This window comes from Lampetra fluviatilis, chromosome 3 (genome assembly GCF_964198595.1).
Source record: "Lampetra fluviatilis chromosome 3, kcLamFluv1.1, whole genome shotgun sequence".
NCBI lineage: Eukaryota > Metazoa > Chordata > Hyperoartia > Petromyzontiformes > Petromyzontidae > Lampetra > Lampetra fluviatilis.
This window is the reverse complement of record NC_136277.1, coordinates 9,697,874-9,725,509: the sequence shown is the minus strand read 5'-3', so window position 1 is coordinate 9,725,509 and position 27,636 is coordinate 9,697,874. Positions and strand designations below refer to the sequence as shown.

At 42.0% G+C, this 27,636-nt stretch overlaps 1 protein-coding gene across 7 annotated transcripts in view; it reads right to left on the bottom strand.

Moving 5' to 3' along the window:
* Positions 1-2,521: 2,521 nt before the first annotated feature.
* LOC144951977 (uncharacterized) overlaps positions 2,522-27,636 on the bottom strand; it is a 74,370-nt gene continuing 49,255 nt past the window's right edge. For 3 of the 7 annotated variants that reach the window (XM_078882388.1, XM_078882383.1, XM_078882355.1), the window contains exons 2-6: positions 23,971-25,592; positions 23,253-23,316; positions 20,302-20,623; positions 19,020-19,089; positions 2,523-17,681 (exon numbers count right to left, since the gene is read on the bottom strand). In XM_078882388.1, the coding sequence (XP_078738514.1) occupies positions 19,028-19,089; positions 20,302-20,623; positions 23,253-23,316; positions 23,971-25,592 (2,070 nt within the window). In that variant the 3' untranslated portion in view covers positions 2,523-17,681; positions 19,020-19,027. Of the gene's footprint in view, positions 17,682-19,019; positions 19,090-20,301; positions 20,624-23,252; positions 23,317-23,970; positions 25,593-27,636 lie in introns of all 7 variants that reach the window. The other 4 variants (XM_078882375.1, XM_078882397.1, XM_078882368.1 and 1 more) reach the window with 4 other exon arrangements.

Genomic DNA, 27,636 nt, shown 5'->3' with positions numbered 1-27,636 from the left:
CTTAAATTCTAACTTAGCAATCTTTGAAATACGTAATCAACCAGGCTATGCGTTAATTGTGTGTTGACCGACCCTCTGTGTTGTATTACATTACATTTCGATATTTTACTAGGTTATTTAATTTTAGTGTGTCTTTCTCCTGATTTTCAGGCTTGCTTGCTGTGCCATCGTACTCGCAGCACCACGTTTTCTTTTGGACCACTCATTGATATGCTAATTTTTTCTAACCCCCCTCCCTCTCTCTGCCTCCGCCCCCCCTCTGTCTATTTAAGGCCACCCCACAGAGACGATCACCCCTCTCTGTCACCTGTGTTGCTCTCGCTATGTATGTATCTTGTGATATCTGTCTGCTAATATGTCTGTCTATAGTTTTCTGGTTAGATATTATGTCGCTATTTCATTATACCTGATGATGATTGCTTGTGTTGCAATCGAAACGTCGTATTCTATTATTTAATTTATTATTTTATCTTTAGACGTGACTTAACCGAAAGAACCAAATAATAATTCCTGCAGTCACGAAAGTTCTAAAATTAAGATTGAACCACTTCTACGGGGAAGTTTTAAGCTTATCTTTTTTCTCTCTCTCTGGCGACTTGTTTTCTCTGCCTGTGTCCTCTTTAGAATGTTCACACTTAAATTCTAACTTAGCAATCTTTGAAATACGTAATCAACCAGGCTATGCGTTAATTGTGTGTTGACCGACCCTCTGTGTTGTATTACATTACATTTCGATATTTTACTAGGTTATTTAATTTTAGTGTGTCTTTCTCCTGATTTTCAGGCTTGCTTGCTGTGCCATCGTACTCGCAGCACCACGTTTTCTTTTGGACCACTCATTGATATGCTAATTTTTTCTAACCCCCCTCCCTCTCTCTGCCTCCGCCCCCCCTCTGTCTATTTAAGGCCACCCCACAGAGACGATCACCCCTCTCTGTCACCTGTGTTGCTCTCGCTATGTATGTATCTTGTGATATCTGTCTGCTAATATGTCTGTCTATAGTTTTCTGGTTAGATATTATGTCGCTATTTCATTATACCTGATGATGATTGCTTGTGTTGCAATCGAAACGTCGTATTCTATTATTTAATTTAATTTATTATTTTATCTTTAGACGTGACTTAACCGAAAGAACCAAATAATAATTCCTGCAGTCACGAAAGTTCTAAAATTAAGATTGAACCACTTCTACGGGGAAGTTTTAAGCTTATCTTTTTTCTCTCTCTCTGGCGACTTGTTTTCTCTGCCTGTGTCCTCTTTAGAATGTTCACACTTAAATTCTAACTTAGCAATCTTTGAAATACGTAATCAACCAGGCTATGCGTTAATTGTGTGTTGACCGACCCTCTGTGTTGTATTACATTACATTTCGATATTTTACTAGGTTATTTAATTTTAGTGTGTCTTTCTCCTGATTTTCAGGCTTGCTTGCTGTGCCATCGTACTCGCAGCACCACGTTTTCTTTTGGACCACTCATTGATATGCTAATTTTTTCTAACCCCCCTCCCTCTCTCTGCCTCCGCCCCCCCTCTGTCTATTTAAGGCCACCCCACAGAGACGATCACCCCTCTCTGTCACCTGTGTTGCTCTCGCTATGTATGTATCTTGTGATATCTGTCTGCTAATGTCTGTCTATAGTTTTCTGGTTAGATATTATGTCGCTATTTCATTATACCTGATGATGATTGCTTGTGTTGCAATCGAAACGTCGTATTCTATTATTTAATTTAATTTATTATTTTATCTTTAGACGTGACTTAACCGAAAGAACCAAATAATAATTCCTGCAGTCACGAAAGTTCTAAAATTAAGATATATATACACACACAAACAGCCCAGATGTCCGAAAGGTGTGGGGGGGAGGCCTTCGTCCAGTGGACTGATGCAAGTCTCTGATAATTAATAAACCACTTCCAAAATGTATTTCAGCCATTAATCATTATTTATATTTATCACAATTGATCTGCTGGTAGCCGACAGCGAATATAGAGTTGCCAACACAGCATTCTGGAGGCTTTTGTGTTTTTAAATAAAAGGGGAGGTAGGTTTGTCTTTACCTGCGACTTTTGGCGTCAACAAAATAAATCAAAACACTGCCGCCTTTGCGTGCCATCACATATTATCGAGCCGTTTTCTGTTACATGTTCTTCTTCACGTGGCATGCTGTGCAGAAACCATAACGTAATTTTTGGAACAGTAACATGTTATACATTAAAGTATCGGTTATTTAGCCTCTCAACGGCGTTGGTTGTTACCTGATGGAATTGCTTGGGTGCCACTGTTCAACGGTCTTGATGGGCAGCAGTTGAGAATGTTTTTTTAATGGATGATGTTTTACAGAAGTTGTTTGAGACAGTTTTTACCAGTCCAGAAAAGGTGAGAACTGGCTGGACAGGATGCTCTTCTCTCGCATTTGTGATCGCTGAAATTACACTTGGGGAGGGCATGAAAAGAGAGTTTTTATTTATCACTGAATAATTATTTTAATTGAGACAACGGTTCTGTAACAGATCGAGGATTATATATCCAATTCTATTTGTGAGATGACAAAAATACTCAGCTTTTTTTACAAGATCAGGGTGTTAATCAAACCAAAGGTTTGATGTGGGATGAGAACCTGTCCCTGTATAAAATTGGACAAGGGTAATGTACCGTACACCACAAGACAGAATAGGGAGTCGGGTAGTAGATGGGTCAATGTTTATCTACCACATGGGTTACTGTGGGCGGTAGTTTTATAATACATTTCCACCACAAACCATTTAATCTAAAAGAGAAAGCGATCGACTTAATTGAACCAACTTCACTCAAAAGCAAAAGGCGACGATGCAGCAGTAAAACTACATAGTATATACAGATGTGTACACCGGATCGTGATGCGCGCACACAAGATGTAACAATACAAACCAGCAGCAAATAATTTCGGCACAGGTTAAGGTTAAACATGTACTTATTTAATTATTCAAATTCTACAAGTTAAACGGTCAAAGTATTTAATACTGTTCGTGGCCAATGTGGATTCGGAGAGGACGCTGCCATGGCAGTGCTAAACACTCGGGTGCATGATGGAGAACACCAGTTGGAGCGACACAGTTGGGTATAAATTACACGCAGACATACTTTGCACACACGTACACAACTCATGTCCGCATAGACCGCCCCCCCCAGTTTACCATAAAAAGTGAAGGGGAATGTGTGGCACAGCACACAAGGGGCTCATGCTTATTTTATGCAGAGTATGTCCAAGCCAGGTCCAGATACCACTTGTTAAATGTGTGCATAACCAAGAAGATACTCCACATATCCCCATACGCACGAATTATTCGACAGACAAATGTCACTGCTTTGTTAGCAAGCACCTATTAAAGTTGCCATGACAACTGAGGGCTTGTGTGGGCAGCACCAAGCGTGCGTGTCTGGCTGCTTTGGTCTCGGGAGTGGCAATGATGACCACACAGCAACAGGCGCTACTCAGTTCAGGACGAACGACCCCAGAGGAAGCCTGGCCCAGGTTAATGTATCAGTCATAAACTCAGTATGCATTGTCGACAATCAGCTTCTGATGAAAGCTACGACTGCCACGGTGACACCGACAGTACACACACCGCACAAGCACTCACACAAGCATTTTTAACCAGCTGTGCCGCACGCGCACTATTAAAGGATTACGTTACTTAAATGTCGTCTCAAAGAAAGAAACTCCCGAGCAATCAACACTGCCATGGTGCAAACTTCCTCATACTTTACACCTCCTAGAGTTCGCAGCAATGCGCTTATCGGGAAAGAGGATGGGGTAATAGATAAGCAGCGCGTGAAAGAGGAGAGGGGGTGGCGCACAGGGTTTGGGATACAAGGAGAACTTGTGTAAAGGAAAAGCAAGGGATGGGATGCAAGAGGGGGGGGGGGCTTAGGGTGGTGCTGGTGGGGAGCGAGGTCATGTCACGAACGAAACCCCACACTTGCGGAGGCACTGTCCATAAATGCGATAAACAACAAACCAAAAGATGCAGTGTGGAAAAGCGACGTTATTTAGACTTTGGCCCCAGCTGCCAGTCATGAATTTGACATGATCCCCCCCAGCCTTAACTCTCTTCCTATACACACGCATTCACCATAACCTTTACGGAGGCCCTTGCCAAACGGTAGTATTAATCCTCACGGCAAATGTTACATTTACCCAAAAATAGCCTTATTCTAGTCCTAACAGACTTAATCAAAGATCAAAACATATTTAATCCTAGCCATTTTAACTGTAACCCTTTACACCTAGCATAACCCATTAATCATAACAATAATTCTTGCCATACGTCGCAATTTCACCGTAGTCCCAGTCAGAATAAATCTAGGCTTCATTATTCTTAGAACTTAAGCCATGACTGTAATATCGGCATTTGGGCCACAGGCTAAAATACTGTTAATAACATTTGGTTAAGGGCTAGGATATTAAGTTAGGAATAAAGACTGAGCACCCGAGTGAATTAGTGTTAGAGCAACAGGATTAACCCTCTAGGTTTCCACATGGGCCACGAGTCATAAATCAATATTATCGTCGCCAGTTCACTTTTCCATACTGCAGAACCATGTTTTGTTTAGTTTTGCATTACACAGCTATGGTTTATGGAAATACATCATCACGCCCGGACTATATAAAACGAGGACAGCTTTGACCGTTTTTTTTAACTCAATCCGATAACACTTCAGACGTACATTTTGTGTTGTGACAACACATAAACACGGCCAAGTATAATGTTATTAAAAAAGAATGTATCTTACTTTTCTATCGCTTTAAAACAGTCTTGCTACTGCATACAAGAGGGTTCTATGTTGTTTTGAAACATTTGAATAAAAAACGTTTACAAACATTAACGCACATCAGCCACAAGACATGAGAAACGTTCACAAAAGATCTTGCAAAAACCACCAAAGCATCAGTGTATATGGAGGGTTGTCTCTAAAATCATCTGTTCAAGTGAAATAAGATCAAATACTCTTGATGGGTAAATTATTTGGTAAATACATTTTTTACTCCCCGCAAGTTAATCAGCCATAAAAACAATCAGTTATCACTCCATTCTGGTCATCACATTATTTCTTGCAGTGGGCGTTACACATCAATCTTTTCGGACAACAAATACTTGCCCAAATAAACCATCAGGCCAATCAGATTCGGCATAAGTTTCATTTTTCGTCAACACTAGTGACAACTCTGGACACCAGATTGTTTTGGAATTCAGAAAGCATGGCTATGATGTCACAGCAGTGACTCAAACCAAACCGTGTTCAAGTTTCACCCTTTTGCTTTGAGATCATCAGTAGAGCATATTTCCCTTGCTAACCTGCACTGCCATTAATGTACGTGTGGTTTTCCACACGCAAACGTCTACAACATAGCCATGCTCTTTAAAAGTTTATTTCAAGCCGATTGATAATACGCGCTCCAGTGGAACTTTGCAGAGTATTTAGCGAGGTGTCTTGCAACCTTCCTTGTGGCATTTCAACCTTTGCCAATGTTGGCATAGATTTGGTCTGCTCTGCTGGTGTTAATATTAGCTTGCTTATGATAAAATACAAATTCAAGGGATACACACGCAATGTGTCATTTACACCTCTCCCCCCCACCACCACCACCAACAATTCTAATAAATTTCAGGTGGTTCCAACAACATTTTTTTGGCAAAGATACCAGCACATTATACCGAGCAGCCAGGTATATATATATTAAAAAAATATTCTGTTTACATCGTTGTCTACCAGGAGCATGTGGACACACTAATTGAACTTGTATTTAAGCTAAGAGATCAAAGTACAATGGGGAAGGTAGGTCTTGCACTCAGTCAAATGTTCAATTTAATTCCCAACTGCAGCTGTCCGTTCATTCCCTGCTGGGAGCTATGAAACTTATAAGCCGACGTTGAAGACCAGGCGACATCAGCATTGGCAAAAATCGACCTCCAGGCTCAAATTTCAGATTAAGTACCGAAAAAAATGGCTGCATAAAATGAAAAGAATTTACAATAAAAACACTATTCATGTGTAATTGTGAAAAAAATCAAATGCACTGAAATATAGAATTGGCTCGCTGGACGATAGCACTAAAATGGAGGTTAATAACCCCAAATACAAAAATACAATTTTATTTTTGCCAATTCGACAGGGTATTGGAATAAAGCATGCATCAACGGTTCTGTTTAATGGTGGTAATAAACAGCATTTCATGTTATCTGTAAGGCCCATAGGCTGATACCGTAAATATGTTCAGTGACTTCAAAAAACCATGTTACCTTCAATAATCCTACTATAAATACATTTAAAATACCAACCTTTGTAGTCAATTAAACGTTTTTGCCAATCAGGAAATTGGAATGTTGAAACTCTTAAAACAGGAACTATTAATCAAATTGCCATCCGATGGCCCAAACCAGACCACTCACGAATGCAGGCAACGCTCAGTTATCTTCACGGAAAAGTAACAGGGGTACCTAAAATATAAACAAATAAAACATTTGCATGTGTATCCAGAAGCTGGTTTACCCACTGCACACCGCTTATGCGTTTTATTTATTTATTTAATCAGAGCTGCATTATGCATAAAAAGCAGTTTACTAACACTTACAATGTTGAAATCCACGCTCGTTTGTAGGGAGGCAACATGTTTACATTTTTCACATGACACACACTGCGATAAATTACATATTTACGCTGCACAGTCGAGGGGGTATAACGATTAACTGATTAATATCGATACATGCAATGAATCGTGTGAAAGAATCGATGTTTTTTAAAATCGTGTATGTTGTACGTTATAAGTTAATGTCAACTCCGGCAGCCAATCAGCCAACAACATTGGCCGTGACATTCATCCCATTTGATTTGCTTTGCTGGGGTAGACATGATAATTGTTAAACTCCTATTTACCTGCCACAAATACTTGACATTTCCCACCGCCCCCCACCAAACGATCTGGGTTTGTGAAAATGTAAAATACAATGCAATGTTCATGGAGCGTAATTGCACCGCATTAACACGTGGATAAAAATCATGTGCATACATTTTTTTCTGACAAAACATAATATCTGTTTTATATGCAGTAGCAAGACTGAAACACACACAGAAAAGTTATGTATTTTTTTTTCAAACCTCCGTTTAGAAACACAAACATGAGTTTATCTGTTACAGAAATGTGTTTTTTGTTTTAAAACTTTACACTTTTGTACATCAAGGACGGATTACAGTGAATAATTGAGTTTAAGAGAGCAAAAAAAAGTTCAGATTACACATATTTACATGAGGGAGCAATAAAGAGCGCTACATTAATGTGAAAATAACAGCGAAACAAAACATACAATTTAAAAATATATTTATATATAAAATGTCGCTCGGTAAATCTGTGAAGCATATGTTTGGGAGGGACAATGACAAAAACACTTTTTTTTATTGGCATGTTTTTAAAGGGGCAGCATCTCAAACTATCCAGCCTCCTTTACATTTTGCCAATTCCAACCGCTTATTGGTGTGCCTACGTGCAGAAGCGAACCTTTAGTCTCAATTTTCAAACTGGAAATGTGGGCATTCGTAGGAAAATAAAATACATTTTAAATTTCAAATTGCATCACGAATTAAATTATGTTGTGCGAATAAACAATGTTGAAGGTCCAACAATCAACAAAACTTCACATCATCCTGTTGGGAAATGGCCCTGAGAGGTGACATCACAAAACGCAAAAGGTTGCTATTTTCCTGGTACCAGACGGTACTCACAACTATGCTTTGCGAGGAATGATTCGCTGCATGCCAATCATCTGATGGACACATACAAATTACAGCCCCCAGAGCTGATGTCTATCAGTAGCCTAATATTGTGCCAGTTGACTGACAGCTTAGCTTAGATTCCTAGACGTGCATCTTGTGGGAGGGCTGATGTCCATGTCTGTTCAGTGAACAAGCACCCTAAATATCTTGGGGTGAGAAACGGACGCAAACCCTAGATGCCAGGATCACAACTAAAGGTTTTTTTTTACCCAAAAATGTTTTCAAGATAAATATGGAGCGAATGACTTGGTACTCCATACAGCTCATGGAGGGGAAATTCTACTGGCTGTCGTAAATACACCATTAGAGAATGACAGGCAAAGCATTGTGATGTCACTTCCAGGATTTTTCCCCCACACGTGCAGGATCTGTGATGTATTAACAATTTCCTAACATACCTAGATACCGATTTAAAGCTTTCGTGACTGCAGGGATTCATATTCTTGGTTCTTTCGGTAAAGTCACACCTGATGATGATTGCTTGTGTTGCAGTCGAAACATCTAGAGAATTTTATTTGTTTTGTATTTTTCTTATTTTACTGTTTCCCTTCTACGCGACTTTACGGAAAGAACCAAGAATATACCTAGATACCGTTCATACAATTTGGGTATATTTGGTATTTTTTTTGTTTAAACCCAGCGTGAGCAAACCGTTTTAAAATTCAACCAAGGTCTAAAGAGAGGATGGAGGACTTATTCATTATAACGGTGAGTGTGACAGCCCCATTAAAGCAAAAACTACAACCCCTTTAAAAAATCAAACCGTCCACTTCAGTTTGAGAACAGATGACATTAAATCTATGGTATTTTTTTTATGGGAAAAAAACAGCTCATTTGTGGTCAATCACATTTAACAGCTGTCTTTGCACACCAAGGTTTTGAAACAAAGTGAACACAAAATAAAATCACATGCATATACAATCACAGGTGCTTGACAAATGATCGAACACCTGCAGGAAATAATCTAGTAGCTTGAATTCACCTCATTAGCACATCACCACCACCAGCAAATGGACTCAACCATTCTCGACAGCGCAAGTGGACTGTATGATTGGTAAACATTGCTAGATCGCAGACTTCAAATACTGTACTGTGGTCTTGTTTATTCTACATACACTGTTGGGCAGGTGCTTTTGAAGAACTATTAAGGTCAGCATAGTGCACGAAAGTATGGTGCAGAGGACATCACCACACAAACCCACCACCTGGCTGGTGAAACATTAACTGGGCCGAGTACCCATTGTAGACGAGTCGACTTTCCCCCACATCTCCGATTAGCACGGTTGGCTACATACGGTGTGAAAGAACATACACACGCAAGGTGCGATTTGCACTTGTGATAACCACCATGATAAGATATGGAACTTGGATTACTGGGAAGATAGCACAATGCTGAACCTAACAATGCCACCACTATACAAGAAGCACCCAGAGGATTATGTGGACTTTATAGGATTACAGAAATATACATCAGTGACGGGGGGTGGGGGACACACACCATATTGCAGATCCTGTCATCCACAGTGCACCGCAGAGGTAACACCAAATAATCCATGAAAACATTTTCACTCCAACATGGTGTGCCACGGATTATGGGATGAAAGAGCCATGCGATTCCGTGAACCTGAAAAATTTCACGGATAACGATAAATTGGCGGATTACAAGGTTGTGAGCTAAGATCCAAATGGTGCAAAATCTGCTTCGAGTCTCCTTAAATTGATATCCAAGTAAAAAAAAAAGCAGAAATATTATTCTACAAAACAAATCAGGTCAGCACTGTTAAATTAAATAACAAAATATTACCTCTGCATTTCCCTGCAGCACCACACCTATAGCTGTGTTAAGCCCTAGCTATTTCTATAGATCCCCGCTCGTAATCCACGGAGCATTTTCAATCCATTCAGGATTAGAGCACAGCCGCGAAGCGCCAATAATCCGTGAATTACAGGGATTTGTGAATGATTGAAGTTCAGATTTTAGAATTTCTGCTGTATTCAGTATTCATGTAATTGGTATTTTGAAATTTTAAAAACCTGCTGCAGCTCCAACTGAAAAATGATTAAACTCAGCCCATCTGTTTAACAATTATACAGTCCGCTGCCAGCTTAAAACATGACGGTAATGGTAATAGAAGGATGTGAAACCATGAATTCAGAAAGACATCCAACTAAAATGAATATGCCAATAATAGTTACAAGTCCAAATGAAACACAAAGTGTTATACAAAACACAATATGAAACGAACCTCCACAACAACACCCACCAGCCCAACCTCCCCCTAAACAGACCCATCACGTTCACCAAACATTGCACATTGCAGTTATTAGTGTCATGTTATCCAGTCTGCAAATATGCCAATACATTTCAGTGATATGCCATTCTTCATCCATTTGGTGGGGAGGGAGGGAGGGTGGGTCATATGCTTCACGCTTCATAATTCGGCAGATACACAACTGTTTAAGTCAATTAAAACAAAAAGCCCCAAAGTAAAAAAAAACTACTACAGTACTTACAAGATAATAAAGTTAAGCTTTTTTTTCTCTTCCACAGCAGAAGAAACATTAGAATCAACTTTTACAGGCGACTGCTCCTTGTAGCATTGTGCTCATATATTTAAAAAAGCAAATTTAAGAAGGGAACTCTGTCCAGGCCGGCAGAAGACATTTCTTCCACAAATCTTAGAATTATAAGGTGCCTTAGTCTGACTATTTAAGTATTGTGCTTTGCCATTTAATATTGAATTTAGCCGAGATTGGAGTATCCGCAATTGCAAGAAAAGTGCCGGAACGGAACGTGCATTATTTACTGGCAGCTTAGTTCCTTTTCATAGTAAAGTTCTGTAAAGGACACATTTAAAATGGATGGTGATTCAAAGATTTTTCATTCTCCAGAAGGTCAAACTCGGAAATAACAGCTTATCTTTGGCATTACATTCACGGCAATTGGCATGGTTGCTAAGAAGCCTATTATGAGATATGCATGTGAATGTGGCAGCAACTAAAAATGCTTAAACCTCTATAGTTGTCTATGACAGGTCATGAAATAGAGCCTCATTGCTTATTGGGCCCTTCTTGCTGAAATAAATAGAATATATAGAAAATATATCTTCATGTCCGGCTGATACACTCCTGTAGTTTGTTATCATCGGGCCTGTAACATAACTTTAAGCGAACCAGATCTGGAGGCCATTTGCATCGGTTAAGCATTCAAATTGACGAATTAACGGCGGCCGACCTCGTAAACAGTTCGGATTTGTGAAGTCTCATAACCATGCAGCTGTTGTTACTACGTCCATTTACAAGCTGCATGTTATAAAAGAAAAACTCAAATTATGCAATATATATAAATGAACAACATTAACATAACTCCATGTATTACACTCATGTCTAAGCTTCTCCAAATTCAAACGAGGCTTTGGCCCTGCTCATCTGTCAACCAATGGTGGGAAATGCACATTTACTGTTGCAAGAACCATTCCAAAAGTCATTTAACTTTCACAAAGGTACTAATTTTAAATAACGTTGGAGGAATGATGGGCTGGATCAACACGAGCAATTGGTTTTGACTTGACCAAAGTACATGAGAAAAGCATCACCAGTAAAAGTTGATTATTATTCAAAAACAAACAATTTCCTTCAACATCACGTTGATGTCACTAAAGCTCGAGGTGGAGGCTTAAATGTCTCTCTGCTACATTGTCTATAGGATACATAATAACAGCACGTTTTAAAAATCGATAAAATAAAACCACGGAGGAAAAGAAAACGCGAAAATAAATCACATCACACTCTTTCAGAATCCGAGCACGCGATCGACACGATGCCACCGCCCAGCGAGAAAGGGAGTTCATTCACAAGGCCCTGGGCTCTGGAAACCAAAGCAAAACCCAACCACCATCGCCACCACCACACCCAGTCACCCTGCCTTGTCTCGGACTAATGTTAGTGTGTGCCAATGCTAATTGTTGTTGCCCGCGTGGTTAGAGAAATTGGCAGTGCTGCAGCAAATACTTTGTTTGCCTAAGCGCATAAAATAAGTTTCAGAAATTGGAGAGGGTGTGGATAACTTTCGAGGTTGGAAAGAGATCCTCGTGTGCAGCTCTAGCATGGAATTATATCAGAGGAAGTCAATTATAAGGATGCCAGGGAATTTGGAGCTCTGGGTTGTACCGTATATTTTTTGGTATATCTGACATTTTGTTCCACTTGCCAAGGGCTTCGATGGGAACAATTCATAAAGAATAATTAAGTTCCTACAGATGCTCCCAGCACATTGAGGGAAGTGACGGATATCCATGTTGAACAACACATGGTATCACCTGAAAGCACATTGGACAGCTACACAGCACAACCACAAAACCGGTGGAGTACAGTTTGGTTTCCGCAATTCCTTTCCGACATTTACCCCCACTCACATGAATGAGTTATGCTTCAGTGGCATACGTTTGAGAGGGTGTGCACCACAAACCATGGGATTCAACATAGCAAATAGAAACTTCCTCAGTAAGGACACTTAGAACTTATTCCAGGTGGTTGAAGATGCAGTCTAAGTCTCTGCAACATGTTTTGTGGCAGCATTTCGAATTGTCTATTCAGTTTTTGTTTTCTTTATTTAACTCCGATAGCCGGCTGAGATTAATTTGCAACTTGCAAAAGGAGATCTGGATGAAATGCACTTATGCAGATAGATTTTTCATGGATTTTGTACAGGGTTATTCATATGTCCTGCCATGCTTATAATATAAACATATGAATTAATATAACAAGTAATGTGAGCGAATATAGTTGCAATATACAGAATATTAAAACAAATTAAAATTGGCAACGTATGCAGTTCACAAATGACAACATTTACTTTGAGTTATTGGCTTTCAAAAGCATCAGTGTGTGCACTTGGATTGATAAAAATGCAGATTCTGATATTTTTATGGAAAATTTAAAAGACTAGAATTTTGGCGGCCGTAGCTCCCGCGGAGGTCTTCTCAGCGCTTTGCGCCTTCGCCTGTCAACATGTCCTCTTCTTCCGCTCATCCCCAATGTGTGCAGATATTACTGACTATTGTATGAAGGGTGTGCAGGCATATATGCCTACAAAAAAACATTTCTTTTTAGGGGGTGTGAATTTTTTTTGTGGGGGGAGGGGGTCGACAATTTTTGGAAACCTGTTGGATAAACTTTTTACCACATTTGAGGTGGGGGGGGGTCCAATTTCTATACCTTTTTGATTCAGGGCTCCTGAAAGGCTCTTATTTAGTTGATAAAAGGAACGTCCGGCTTTTATAAAAGATGAGGAAGGTCAGGAATCACACCATTTGTGGTGCAGACTGCTGGATTGACCGACTATTGTCTCAAATCTGCATTTCCACATTCAGCCTAAGGGACCCCCCTCAGGGAAAATGGCTCGCAAGCGGCTTTAACATCGAGGTTTACAAGGGAGCCGGTTCGAGACCCTCTATGAAAAGCTCGATAGCCAGCTAGATTCCATCAACTTTGATCACAATAGTGTCAAGGAGAACTGGACATCCTTCAGGGATGTTGTCTACGTCAATCCCTCGAATGTTTTGGATCCACCACTCACAAGCATTAGGATGTTTGATGCAAAGGGAGATACAGTCCATGGTGGGTGAGAAACATTGGCGCCATAAAGAATACCATGACAAGATGTCATCCCCAAATAAAACAGACTTCAGCAACATCCGCAGAGCTGTCCAGGTTAGGCTCAAAAGATGTAGGAGTCCTGGCTTCGTAGGCAAGCAATGACATTCAATGTTATGCCGATATAAATGACATGAAGTGCTTCTATGACGTTGTAAAAACAGCCTACGGTCCCCACAGGTCTGAACCTTTCCTCTCCTTGGTACAGATGGGACCACTCTGATTAAAGTTCTTTGACAGATGAGCAGAGCACTTTAAGTGTTCTTAAACGGTATTTGTCGATCCACGAAGAAGAAATCACCCGCATGCCCCAGGTTAAGGTCACCATGTCACTTGCTGATCCCCACCACCTTAACTGAAACCAAGAAGGCTATTAGCCTTCTGGCAAGATGGATGGCACCAGGTTCGGATGCATTTCCATCAGATATATACAATGTAGGTAGGTTGTGCTTGGTTGAGCTCAGAACATCTTCAAACAATTCTGAGCTGCGCCACACCCTGCCAGGTCGCGCAGTTGTTCCGCCAAGCCGTCATCAACTTGTTGCTCCAATCAATTGTGTCGCTGCGCCACGCACTCCCGGCTTTCAATGTCCAAGGGTCCATTGCTGGTTATCAGCCAGTGGCTTGCTTTGGTGGATTTCCGTTGCTCATCGGCATCCACCCAAACACTGCCCCCTTCCTCGTTCTTGTGCCCATCTCGGCAAACTTTACTCAACCAACGCTTTTAACTCACCTCCAGCATTCCGTCAAATTTCCGCAGTCTTCAGAGCCATACTCATTAGTCACAACAATTTCCGTTAATGCAACAGACGTGGATGCAGGGGAGGGCATAGTCGAGGAGTTAGATGCAGTGCAAATCCTACTCCTGGCAAGTACTCGCATATTATTGTGATAGCTAGCAACAGACGGCCTCACAATAAGTGTACGTCATGATGTTGCAGTTGTATATCCACATCGTGTCTACCTGTTATGTTGCTTATAAATAAGACATCAACAGCACTGCTCAAGCCATAAGCAACATGTCCGGTGCTCGATGTATTCCTCCTAGAGTTTCGCGGCAAACTTTGCAAACCGTCTCTATACACCAGGCTCCACCAAAAGTGTGACGTTCAATGCTTAGTCTGTACGGAATAAGTATGTGTCAATTCACGATCACGTCCTTCAAGAACAGTTGCATTTGAGCACCATTACTGAAAGTGGCATCAAGCATCAGACTGTCGTCATCTTATTACCTGTACGCCGACAGGCTACAGATATATTCAACCGACTCGACCAATGCCAGCCTCAAGATCCGCAAATGTTCGAACCAATGATGGTGAAATCTGTTCGTTCGCTCGCTCGCGAGACATTATCATCTCTCAAAATTGCATTGCCAACGTATCAGACCTTCGAAGCTATTGGGGGTCTTTGTTCATGGCCAACAAGCTGAACTTGCTGGCAAATAATCGGCCAGTTTCAGCACCAGCCAACGACTCATTCTTTAATCAATTTGCTGATCTCTTGGAGAGGACAGCCAACTATGCAGCTTCGATAATCCTACTCGGGGATATTATTCTAATTTTAGACATTGCTACGCACACACTATAAAGTTTCATCGACTCTTCCAGGATCATGGGCTGGTTGCACCATATTAGTACGCACAACACATCAGGATGGTTATCTTCTGGATGTGCTAATCACACACGCAGATAGCAATGGTGTTATTGTTGCTTGTGGAGCCACCCATGCTGTGCGACCACTCATTCTTTATTGTTCAACTACAACAGTGGTCCTGATTGTTGCCCTTATGGTGGGTAGGGCAGTGAGCCAAAGTGCCTCAAGTAGGTCCCTAATTTGAGGGCTTATTGCTCCAGGTTTTGTTGCACACTCGTGATCTGTGTTTTCCTTTTTGATGTTCACGTTGTGTATTGGGTTAGAATAAAAAAAACCCTACAACAGCGAATGTTAAACAGATTTATAGTTTAGCAAGGGGCTCCATCTGCTGGATAACGTGCACATTATAAACCATGGGGGGTATTCAGTTGCTGTAAAACGTTGGTTTGTCATTAGATACACTATTGTGAACCATCTTGGTTGGAAACCTAAATTATCGTATGGCTGGGGAAGCAGTTTCAGTATGATGCTGAGGTTAGCAATCAATTCGGCTTCAGGCGAGGCGGAGTGAATGGTTGTGATGTAACCGGGAACGGGATTATTTCTCAGGGCAGGAGTTCAGTTTGTGGACGAATGTCTGACTTGGGTGGCCAGTCACAAATTGGGCTGCTCCTCATGTTCCACTAGTAGAGCAAGTGGACACATCTTTCCTGGCCTGTCCTAATGTGGTTGAGGGTTGTCCAAGCTTTCCATAAAAGGATGAATACAATAACTCATCACTAAATCTAATTGTTTGCAGGTGCTTGGTGGATTGTCGCATCACAGGACCGTGAGATATGGCTTGGGGATTAATGATTGATGTTCATGATGATGAAATATAAAACATTACTTGAAGCATTCTTGTTAAGTTTATGGTTGTTTACGTCCCCATTGGAAAATATACAAAGAATCTCAATTGGTTCTCAAATGGTTAAATAAAAATGTTGTACCAGTAAGCATTAAAATCAGGGTTAAGTAAAATGAAACTGAAATAAATAGGTGAATCATGCATTTTCTCCAAGCACTCCTCATCCCACTTGCAATAAAGAACGAACAAAGCAACCAGCCAAACATCCAATGCAGGAGCATAATCCTCAAGTTTTCTCAATAGTATGACGTTATTTTTTTAATTGTAAATTTAAATAACTGCAATTGTAACAAACCTATTACAAAACGTAATTAATTCTGTATTATCTGAAAAAAAACTGCTATAATTGAAAAACTCACATCTGTGCAACTGTTACAAGAGAGTTATTTAACTTTTTTAAATGTCAATGGTTCAAACATGTGAACAAAACATTTTGTCAACATGTCATGTGGAAAACTAATTTATAATGTAAAACCACACCGATTCATACAATCTCAAACATTAGTAGATGGATAAGTTGAGAAGGTAGAATATAAGGCTTCAGAACAGTGAGAGATAACAATTTTTAAGCATTTCCAAAAAATGCTTGTTCACATTTGCAATTTGCATTTCACGAAATTATTTAAGTAGTCTCAATTTTTTTATTTGATTTTCCATTCGTAACAATTAAAATACTAAATTACTTTCATCATATCCTTAAAAATATAGCTCTTCAGCATTTCTTATTTGTTTTCACAATGGAGCTTTCATGAAATGTACGTTTTGGCAGCATGTTACTAAATGCACTGCAATTCATTTTACAATGTACACCTACTCTGGTGTTGACAAGCCACAAAACACATTTTAAAATACAAGGAAGCATGCCATCTGGTACGTTGTAGCAGAGTAATGAGACCCATTCGAGTGGTTTTCCTCCTGTTGCTATATTTTAGACCATGGTCAATGGCGGCTCCGGATGCAAATGGTGCAACAGCATGGTTATGTTTTAGGCTGGGGTGCTTGGAGGGTGGGTGGCAATTGGGAGTAGTTGATGGGCGACTGCTGAATCAATTGTACACAACGGAAGAGACAGCTGATGGGCAGGGTTATGTATGCCCGAGTGAGGAGGGTAGGTGGTGGTTAACAGTGGATTGGGTATGGCTTGTCCCCACACCACTCGCACACCTCAAAAGTCCGAGACCAGGTCATCAGCGAGGCCACGGGACCGGCTAAACGCAGCTGAACGCACGCACATGCACCTACGCCAGCTCAAAGACACGCACTGATGCATGCACACTTCCAATCCCGCTCGCTGTTGTAATTCTTATCACTGTGATCATATCAATGATTTTTTTTCCACTTCAACAAACTCAATATTCTCTCAATCCCAATGTGGCAAAAACGTCTGATATATTACAAATTAAAACTTTCAAACTACACGAAAACATTACAATCTTTTTTTTTTCATTTTGTTTAAAATGTGGTTAACTATTTTTTTTCCATTAAAAATACAAATGAAACTAAAAAATGCACACAAATACAAGTAGACCTCAGTCAGTTTATGTTTTTGTTGCTGTTGTTAGTAATAGTAAAAAAAAACAAGGAAAAAAAGGACTTGCTTCAGTTTCTCTCAAAATGCTTGTAGTGTTGAATGTGGATTTTTCTAAGTGGGACCCCCCGATGTGATTTCATCCTCACTTCAGATCCATAAAAATCCCATCAGATCGTCCCGTCTGCTGGGGATGGAGGTAGACACACAGCGAGAAGAGAAAGGATAGAGAGATGCACAATTACATTTTGGGTCAGATGTCAGTAAAATGTGCCTTAAACCCTTCCACCACCCAACAGCCATTTAAATAAATTGTTACAAAAACAAACGTGCCAATTTTCACTGCTTCAGCACGCTGGTATGTTGGAGTGTTGGAGAGAAAGCAATAACATTTAACAATTTGGTATGACCTTTCGATGGTAGTTCTACTAAACTAACTGAAACTATTTTTTATTTCACCAGATAAGGCACAATGAGCGAAATAGCTCTTTTTACACGCTTTTATTTAACTCCAATTCGGCTCGCTGTTGTCGTATCCTTAAAAAATCTTGTCACTCAATTTTTACCCACTCCCCAATGTGCTATCGACTGCAAACTTGGTATACTTATGTTATAATGACGACGAGACTATATTCTATCATACAAATTTAAAAATACATATTTTTAAACATTTTGCATGCCTTTATTTAACTCACTCTGTCTGTTGTCGTATCCTCAAATCTTGTAACTCAATTACAACCGTCTTCCCAATGTCGTATCGACTGCAAACTTGGTATAGGTATGTCATACCGATGACAATACTATATTCTATCATTAAAAATATATTTTTTTAAACAATATTTTTTACGGGTCTAATGGTCCACGCTCAACTCACGTTGCCTGTAAATCACCACGGTCCCTTACACTATGGCAAGCTGCGGGGCAACTTCCTGGAGTCGTGGAGTTCTGCCATCATGAGTACGGTACATTTCATTAAAGCGTGTTTTTAAAAAAAGTATTTTTTTATATTTTATAAAGAAGCGACCTCTTCCAGATTGGTGGTCCTGAGGCAGTGAATGATATCTTACATTCTTATGGCAGGACCAAGGCTTTCCAAATGACTCTCTTTACTTTCGATCATGTGACAAGTCACCAAACGGGAACTCAATTTTACCAACCCCAGCAATACGAAGCCAAATCAACCGAAGCTGATCAGATTAAGAGAGCTCTCCTACATGATTACAAGTAGATCTGGAACAATTAGTCAATGAACAATTGTCATATAATAGTTTGTTTTTAATCAATTACTCAATAACCTATAAAAACAAGGCGGCCACTCCAAAGAGATGTCGCCTCAAAGGCAAACACGAGATGTATAAGAGTGTCATTTCTGAATCAAATGACGATTCCAGTATCACGAAAACGATGAGAGGGGGACGAAATCATTGCTTGCCTAGTTTGCACACTGACGATGTATCGCAAATAACGTTGAATGATCTCTACGGGTTAATGATGCTTGCAGACGTACGCACGTTCGAACACTCACCTACTGACCTAGAAGGCAGAGAAGTAAGCTTGCCTCATATCCGTGGGCTGTGCTGGTGGAAGCACCTCGGCTGCGAGAGAGACAAAGGTACAATGTGGCATGAGTAAAGCGATGTTGGTACATACGGAATCTAATTCGTATAAGCAACTGCTCATGACGGCCACAACATCATTTTTAAAGATGTCAATGTCTCACGCGTGTGATATGCATGTAAGTTCACCGAGCCAGCACCTCAGACACCGGATATAAACTAGAGGTGGAACAATTAGTCAATGAATTGACTAAAAATGTAAATAAACGATCCCTTTTGTGGTTGATTACACAGATTTCTTTATAAACGGAGACTACCCCCACATTCTGTCTCCCAAAGTCGAGCAACCCTTGAAGTGGCTCACAATGTTGAGGATATCACTATGCCTTGCCCACAACCATTCAAAAGCATGCGTGGGAACAAATGTGTGACTTTTTAGCAATTATTTTCGTGTTATTTGATTAGTCAATTGAACCAATAATTGGCACTGTAATTAATTACTTAAAGAATTGGAAAGCCCACCTCAAGTTCAAAATCAAGACCATCACTCACAATAAAACAAGGTTCTCAAGCATTGACAGTATTTCCCAGTCGCTGGTAATTGCAACAAAATAAAAAATATTAGGTACTTCACTTAAATTGATCTAGCTGAAGTCTACATTTGAAAATACATACTTTGCCTCTCAGAATATGGCAATTACCCAAGGTGTTAGTTTAATATAAACCTTTCAAAATGTAATGCAGTTTGTAAATGATAACGGAGCAAAGTATTTTCCATGTATGCTCCTACACTACTGCTAATTAAATTAGCTTTGAAAAAAATTCCGTTCTCGTTTGCTATTCAACCATTTAAACTGCAAATATTAGAATGTAAGCATGACCTGTCATCTAGATGATGATATATATATGTACAGGAGACTAAGAGTACATGTACCATACTCTTTGGTTCTTTCGGTAAAGTCACGTAGACGAAAAATAATAAAATTAAAATACCTAAATTAAATCACATTTAGTTATTTTCATTTTATTATTTGTATTATTATTTTTCATCTACGTGACTTTACCGAAAGAACCAAAGAGTATGGATCCTTGCAGTCACGAAAACTTCAAATCTAGAATTACATGTACCATGTAAAATGCATTGCATTCTACATGGTGACCTCTGGATTGCAAGTCCAGTGTGCTAAGCCACTGCACTACACAGAAGCTCTCAATGAGCATTTGCATTGCTGTCAAAGGTGCCCCGTTTACTTTTGATGCAGACGACAGGCGCCGACGCCCCTGTCACGCCCAGCTGGCCTGTCTGCTGGACAAGCGCCGATCCCCCGGCCGCCTGCGCAGCCTGCGCTGCCTTGTGGCATGCGTTGCACACTGCGTGCGAGGCGCCGGCAGCCGCGGCCCCCTGCTGCTCGCCCTGGTGAGCGCCAGCAGCAGCGGCGGCGGCGGCGGCAGCAGCGGCGCGTCCCGGCGTGGCGCGTGTCGGCTTTCCGCACGAACGGCACGGCACGCGCTCCTGGTGCCGCACCATGTGGGCGCGCAGACGGTCGCGCGTCGCAAACGCAGAGTCACAGGTCTGTTTGGGTGGGTTATAGCCAGGGACGGTGTACAAATGGAAAGATATTGGGGGGGGGCGAGGGGTAGGGAGAAAGGTTTGATGGGGGAAAAGAAGGGTGACTTGATTAAGGATAAGGATTTTCATTTACAAGGCGCTCAAATGCCTTATGCTACTCAAAGTGCCTTCCATCTCACCTGAAGCACTCCAATACCCTGCTGCAGTCATACCAAACCAACCCCCATTGGCAACTGTCCCCTGTGTGGCACAAGGTGTAAGCAGCACCAGCCTATAAATGAGCAGGATTCAGATTTTTCCCAATCAAGTATTTTCCAAATAATGTATCACATTTTGCAACTCATATGTGTTGAATGTGGAGAGTTGAAGATTTTTATTTAAATATAATGTACACAATGGCGAAGCGTGGTTGGCATTCAAGGAACAAAATGGGGCCCATGTCCAATTTCTACCCCTCTTCATAGAATGGAATCTGGGCCCAAACTGCCTTTGGGGCCCAGTGCAGTTGCACGGCCTGTACACTCGATAGTTACGCCACTGAAAGTACATGTTCTGCCAGTTTATTATTCCACTGCTGGATAAGGGCCTTCCCACACCATGATGGTCATAGGGGGTTATGGATCATACTTTCACCACACTGGTCAGTGTGGGTTGATACAAGCAGAAGGCACAAGTGTTGGAGTATAGTAGAGAACATATGGATTCTGCAACACTGCCCTCTGCTGACATTTTATAAAACAATAACTATGAAAATATTGTATACAAAGGAAAGCCTCACTTTTAATAGTAAATGCTTAATGGGCTGAAATGTAAAACTTGGCATGTAATGATGCATATTCAAATATAACCAAATATATTTTCACGCTCAGAATACATGCATAAAATTGCTTATGAAGATTTGATTTACAAATTATATAAATGACATGCAAACATATATGTTAAAATGACTTTAAGCAAATTCAGTGCAGAAATTGTACAAACAAGACAGATAAATGAAAAACAATACACATGAGAAGGTAAAAAAAACACAAAAAAAGAATGGATTCTCAAATAAAATTGCCACCCCCATATAGTGGACCATTCATAAAATAACCAGTAGGTGAAGTATTACATAATCATAAAAAAACAACATAAAACAATAACATCGTCTCGCCGGGTCTCACGACAATTTCAAAAAGGGTCCTGCATTTGATGTTGAGCTAAAAAATAACTTTTTCTAGGAAGAATTAACTCCGTGTGGGTGGAATAGAGGCACGCGGAAAGGTCTTCAGTCAGACACGCATGTTGCAGTTGGAGTGGCGGAGGCTCACGGATGGGAGGACAGGTTACAAACAAACTTATTGCAGATGGAGCTGCCATGGCACATTGACAGGTCAGAGGACAGACCCCATGTAATTGCAATGCGGGTGGAGGAGGTGAAGGCCTATGAACAGGGGGACACAGAACAGGTGCGGGAGAAATTTATCGGAGCGACTGTCTTTCGGCCACGCAATGCTCGGCTCATTCCCGTGAGCCTGTTTGTCCGATATACTGCCGTTGCTGAAGGTGTGGTTGCAATCAGCTACACTGCGAAACGTTTCCCAAGTATCCTAAGACAGTAGGTACTAGCAAGTGGCAAGTTCTCTCAACTCCAGATGCTCCTATTCTGCTCAGTAGTGCACTCAAAGGCACAACCACGCACGCTGGCGCGTGTGTATATGCACATATGGCCAAATGTATGAAGATATAAACGCACATAAAGGGGTGAAGAGATCGTCTGAAGCGGTAGAGGAAGACCTGGTGCTGAGTGGACTTGCAGCAAGTTGGTATCAGCGGTGTCAGGATCAGCCTCTGAGAAGGCGGAAGAGCGATGCTCACAACAAGCAGGTCGGGTGGCTAAAACACAACTAAATGGTACTATGGGGAGTACTAATGGTAGACCTACCAGCTAGTTACCTTACCCTGAAATACTTTTCACCTGGGTCTATCTTGTATTAAACTTATTTTCATGAGCCTTCACCAATTAATGTGGCCTCGAAGTGCACCCGCCATTGTGGTTAACGGTGGCTGCCGATGAAGCATGTTGCGATTAATTGATTTATTAAATGTTTATGCTCACAATGCATGTATTGAATCACGCATTTAAGATATTTGACTTTGAGTATGTGCACGCATTATATTGTTTCAATTGGACTAATGGAGCGAATTGAACCAAATATCCACTTGATACGAGACAGATAAGACAGAACATGGTATACATTATAAACTGGACAGTGCTCACAAGACGGTACAAAAGATACAAAGGATGAAGAACAGATATTACAATTAAGGCAGACAGTCGATATGGTACAAAGACAACACAATTTGTGCTTTCGTTTCCTTGAGGCTAATAGAGATAATCGGTACAACAGACGCAGTAAAACGAGACACGAAAAAAATTAATTCTAAAATTGAATTGTGACCGAATGGTGAGAAATTCATTGAATGGCGGGGGTGGTGAATCATCTCAAAACTCGGTCTGCATTCGTTTGAGGCCTCCAGGAAATTGCTAATGTTGTAATACCAACGGCGTGCAGTGGACGGCGATACCAGACAGTCAAGGCAAGCCTAATCGCGACGCTGCTGTTGTTGTTTGCGTGTAAATGGAATATACCGGGCATCTGAAGGGCCGCTCCGTTGAGTGAACGCGCTTCACGTGGTTGTTCAGGTGGTCGCGGCTGAGAAGACACAGGAGCAAAACTCACATTGGGTACCCAAGGTCACTCTTGGCAAATGCGACCATCCTGGTCCCCTCAAGTTTTCACCGATAGTTAAACAAATTAAACTTGAAACATTTTAATGAAAAAGAAACACATCGACGCAAACATCTAGCTCAGCAGTCATTATAAACAAGCAGAAGTCAATAAAGATCCATGAGAGCTTTGCCAGCGGCAGGAAGTTGTTACCAAAATATATTGTGCTCCAATGCAACTTAGGCCAGAGCACCAAAGTTCTTAAATACACTGACTATTAAGGTTATGCTTTCGTTTGTATTATTCAAGTAATTATTATGGGAAGTTATATTATTGTTGTGGTTGTGTCTGAGTGCATATTTTACTAATTGCCTCCCAGACATCACCAGCATGCAGTGCTATCACGTGGCACTCTCCTTTTAGCAATGGCCTAAAATGGGAATATTTGAGTAGTGGCTTTGTAAATTTGCACGTGCTCACGATTTGAATGACAAGAGCTTCCAATGAATCTAAGCCTTGTAACTTTAGATAAAGTGTGGACAAAGGAGATTGGGAAAGAGCAATAAAGATGTGATCCAATACGCATCTCCCTGCGGGAGGAGCTCAAAAAACACACGCGCGTGATGTGCCGTGGCTCACCGAGAGAACCGCTTGTCGCAGGCAGGGCAGGCGTAGGGCCGCTCAGGGCCACCCTCGTGCGCGCGAACGTGCGCGCTCATGCGGTCGAGCCGCTTGAAGCGCTTGTGGCACACGGGGCAAGAGTGCGGCCGCTCCTCTGAGTGCGACAGCTTGTGCCGGTTCAGGTGGTAGACGTCGCGGAAGGCCTTGGTGCAAACCTCGCACACGTGGTTTTTCTTGACAGGGCGCCTCACTCCGTTCACTGCAGACGCGCCGCTGCGTGACTTCTTGCCGGTTGGCGCTGCCGGAGCTGTCCCGGCTGCCGCGACCGTCCCAAACGCCGGCTGCCCCGCAGTCCCCACTGTGCCCGACGCGTCGAAGCTCTGCTCCGAGCCTGGGATGAGGCCATTGCTGACCATGGCCACATCCACTGTTGTGAAATGCTGCTGCTGTTGCTGCTGCTGCGAGGCTTGTCCACCAAGGTGCTGCTGCTGATGGTGATGCTGCTGCTGCGCAAGCACAGGTTGTGCCGACGTCTGGTCAAAGGGTGTCACGCCGGCGCTCGTCATCACGAAAACGGGCATGGTGAGAAAGTGTGCCGCTGCAGCCGCACTACCACCCCCACCCCCACCGCCTCCACCCCCACCACCCCCGTCAACGCACGGCTTGCCGTACGCGTACTGCGCTGCGCTCGCGTTGCCGGCGGTAGTTGCCGCTGCCAGCAGGTGGTGGTGGTGGTGATGGTGGTGGTGCTGCTGCGACGCACTCAAGTCGCCGGCTCCCGCCGTGTGCACCTGCTGCTCGGCCGACGAAGACGACGATGCCGCTGCTGCCGCGGATGACGCGAGCAGCTGCGCAGGACTCACAATCTGCCCGGCCGTGGCGATGATCTGTGGCGCACCACCTGCCGACAGCAGCCCTGCAGGGCTAGCCGCCGCGATGATCTGTGCCGTCGGTGTGGCCTGCGCCAGGATTTGGCCTGCGGTTGCACCGCCCGCTGCCACCAGCTGCCCGTTGGGGTGCGCAGCGGCAATAAATGCCTGCGACGAGGACGACGTGCCAGCACTGCCCGCTACCAGTGATGCTGAGGAGCCTTGGCCCTTAATCTTGGTGCGTGTGTGCGTCGCCTCGTGCCGCCTTAAGTGGTAGCGGTCCTTGAACTCCTTGCCGCAGGCGGCGCACACCAGTCGCGCCTTGGTGCGCGAGTTTGCCTGCTGCTTGACCTGAGACGGGGTCACTTGCTGCCCTCCAGCTGCCTGTTGCCCGTAGGTTCCGTCAGACGATGCCCCAGCCGACGTGCTCTGGTAGCTCTCCTGCTGCTGCTGTGTTGTTGCTGCAGCAGCGTAGGCGTCTCCCTGCCCGATTGGCGGCTGGGTGGCGACCGCTGACTGATCGGCGCTGGAGGGAGCAGGTGCTGCCCGGACCTGTGGAGGTGGGGGTGGTGGTGGTGGAGCTTCGGTCTGGACTGATGCGGGATCGACTGTACGCTGCTGCTGCTGTTGCTGCTGTTGTTGTTGCTGCTGTAGTTGCTGCTGCTGTAGTTGTTGCTGCTGCTGCTGCAGGGCATCAGTGCCACTCCCGACTCCGACCACCGACTGCAGCATCTGCATAAGGTCCTGTGGCTGCTGTGCCACGCGGTTCAGCTGCGGGGAACACGACGGGCGCCTGTTAAACGTGGGATCACTTTGCTGAACTCACTTCATTTTAATTAATGAACACAACAACATTAATTTGTAAATGACCAAAAGACCATTAAGAGTTCACAGTGCACATTAGTGTCGGTGGCTTAATAAAACTGGGACATTTTAAGAAATACATTGAGATGCTATTTCATGGATCAATTTTGTCAAATCTAAGGCATCACAATGACTATCACCACATTAAAGAGTCAACCGTTCTAAAAGTAAGTCATTCAGCCATTTATCTGCTATGGAGAAGGACCATTGCCCATAACATCAACCTATTATATATTTTTCTGTTACACAGCATTCGTTAATGACAAAGGTAAGGTAAGGTCAAGATACAGCCCTGCGATTACTTTATCACAGCACTGCTGGCAGAATGGCCTCCCTAGAGTGAGCCTAAGTGCAAACATTGAGTGGACATTTTGCCTGCTCTGCCATGTTGGCCAAGGTGACGAAATATGAATTCCCTTGCCTGGTATATAGGAAGCCGTAGGTTCAATCCGGGCCCTGACGCCTGTATATTTGGAGTTTGCACGTTCTCTCCGGTCCTCCAGTTTTTCCCTCCACATTTATAAACATGTGTTTCGAGTATTTTGCTGCTGTAGGGTGGCCAGAGACAGGAGGATTTAAGACATTTCTTGCTGTGGATTTCACACCTGATCATGATTGCTTGTGTTGCAGTGGAAACGTCGTGAGAATTTTTATTGTTTTAAATTAATATTATTTTATTATTTCCCTTCTACGTGACTTTACCGAAAGAACCAAGAATATAAATTGGCCTGTTGTTTCAATGACAGAGTTTTTTTTAATGTGAGCATTGCCTTCAGTATTAGTTATATTAAAAAAGAGTTACAACCGCTATTGTTTAATCAATTAATGTATCTGTGTATAGATAACCTTTTTTGAAAACGAGCTCTCCTTAGGGAGACCGAAGTTACAAAAACAGCAAAAAGAGTCTACACAATGAGAAAAAAAAATACAATTGAAAGCTAAAAAAAAATCACGTGACATATTATGATAATAACTATCATCATAATATGTCACGTGATTATTTTTGAGTTTTCAATTGTATTTAACCACTTGAGAGCTTGTGATGATTCATTAATTATATATTTGGTTTCATGAAGCCCTCTGGTACTGAATTTAAATCGGTTGCCTGGGTGATGGTGGCCGGGTCACTTTTAGGAGTCAGAGTGGAGCTGGAACTGCTGTGATCCTGGGTTCGATTGCAAACAGGCTCCTCCTAATTCTCTTTGGTTCTTTCGGTAAAGTTACGTAGGTATAAAAAAGCAAATTTATTTTCTACCTACGTGACTTTACCGAAAGAACCAAAGAGTATGGATTCCTGCAGTGACGAAAGCTTCAAATCAAGATTAGACTCCTCTTGCACTAAGCCAGGTTCTAAAATGGAGTGAGTTGGGGGGGGTCTCAGCCCAGCCACCAATAAAATCACAAAAATATTGATATTACATTAAATTCAAATGTAATTTTCAAAAATGATCGCTCAAGCCAATTAAAAAGTAAAATGTTAGATTCAATGATGTGGCATGAACAGCTTACACTTGAGTGGATCTATGCCATTCTATGCTACGCATCTTCTATGCATTGCTATGCGAGCATTTGAAATGGATCAAAATTGTTCAAAGATAACATTTCTTAAAAAAAAAGAAATATTAAGTTTTAGTAAATTAAGTAAGCATTAAAGCTTTTATACATTTCATCATATGCTAATGGTGAAGCTTTGACAATTCAACAGTCATATCTCTCGTGATAAAGTCCCAAATAACATTGATAACTTTAACATGGGCTTTCTGCACTGGGGAAATAAGTTTACAATTGAGCGCAAAAGCCTAAACATCCATCACTGTTACACAAAATGCGTTTGGAAACAGTGCCGTGCACACTGCAATCACATGTGCAATGTACATCTTTATCAATGTAACTAATAGATGTTTCAAAGAAATTCACTCGGATGAAATCTGGGCTTTATAAAGCATCTGAA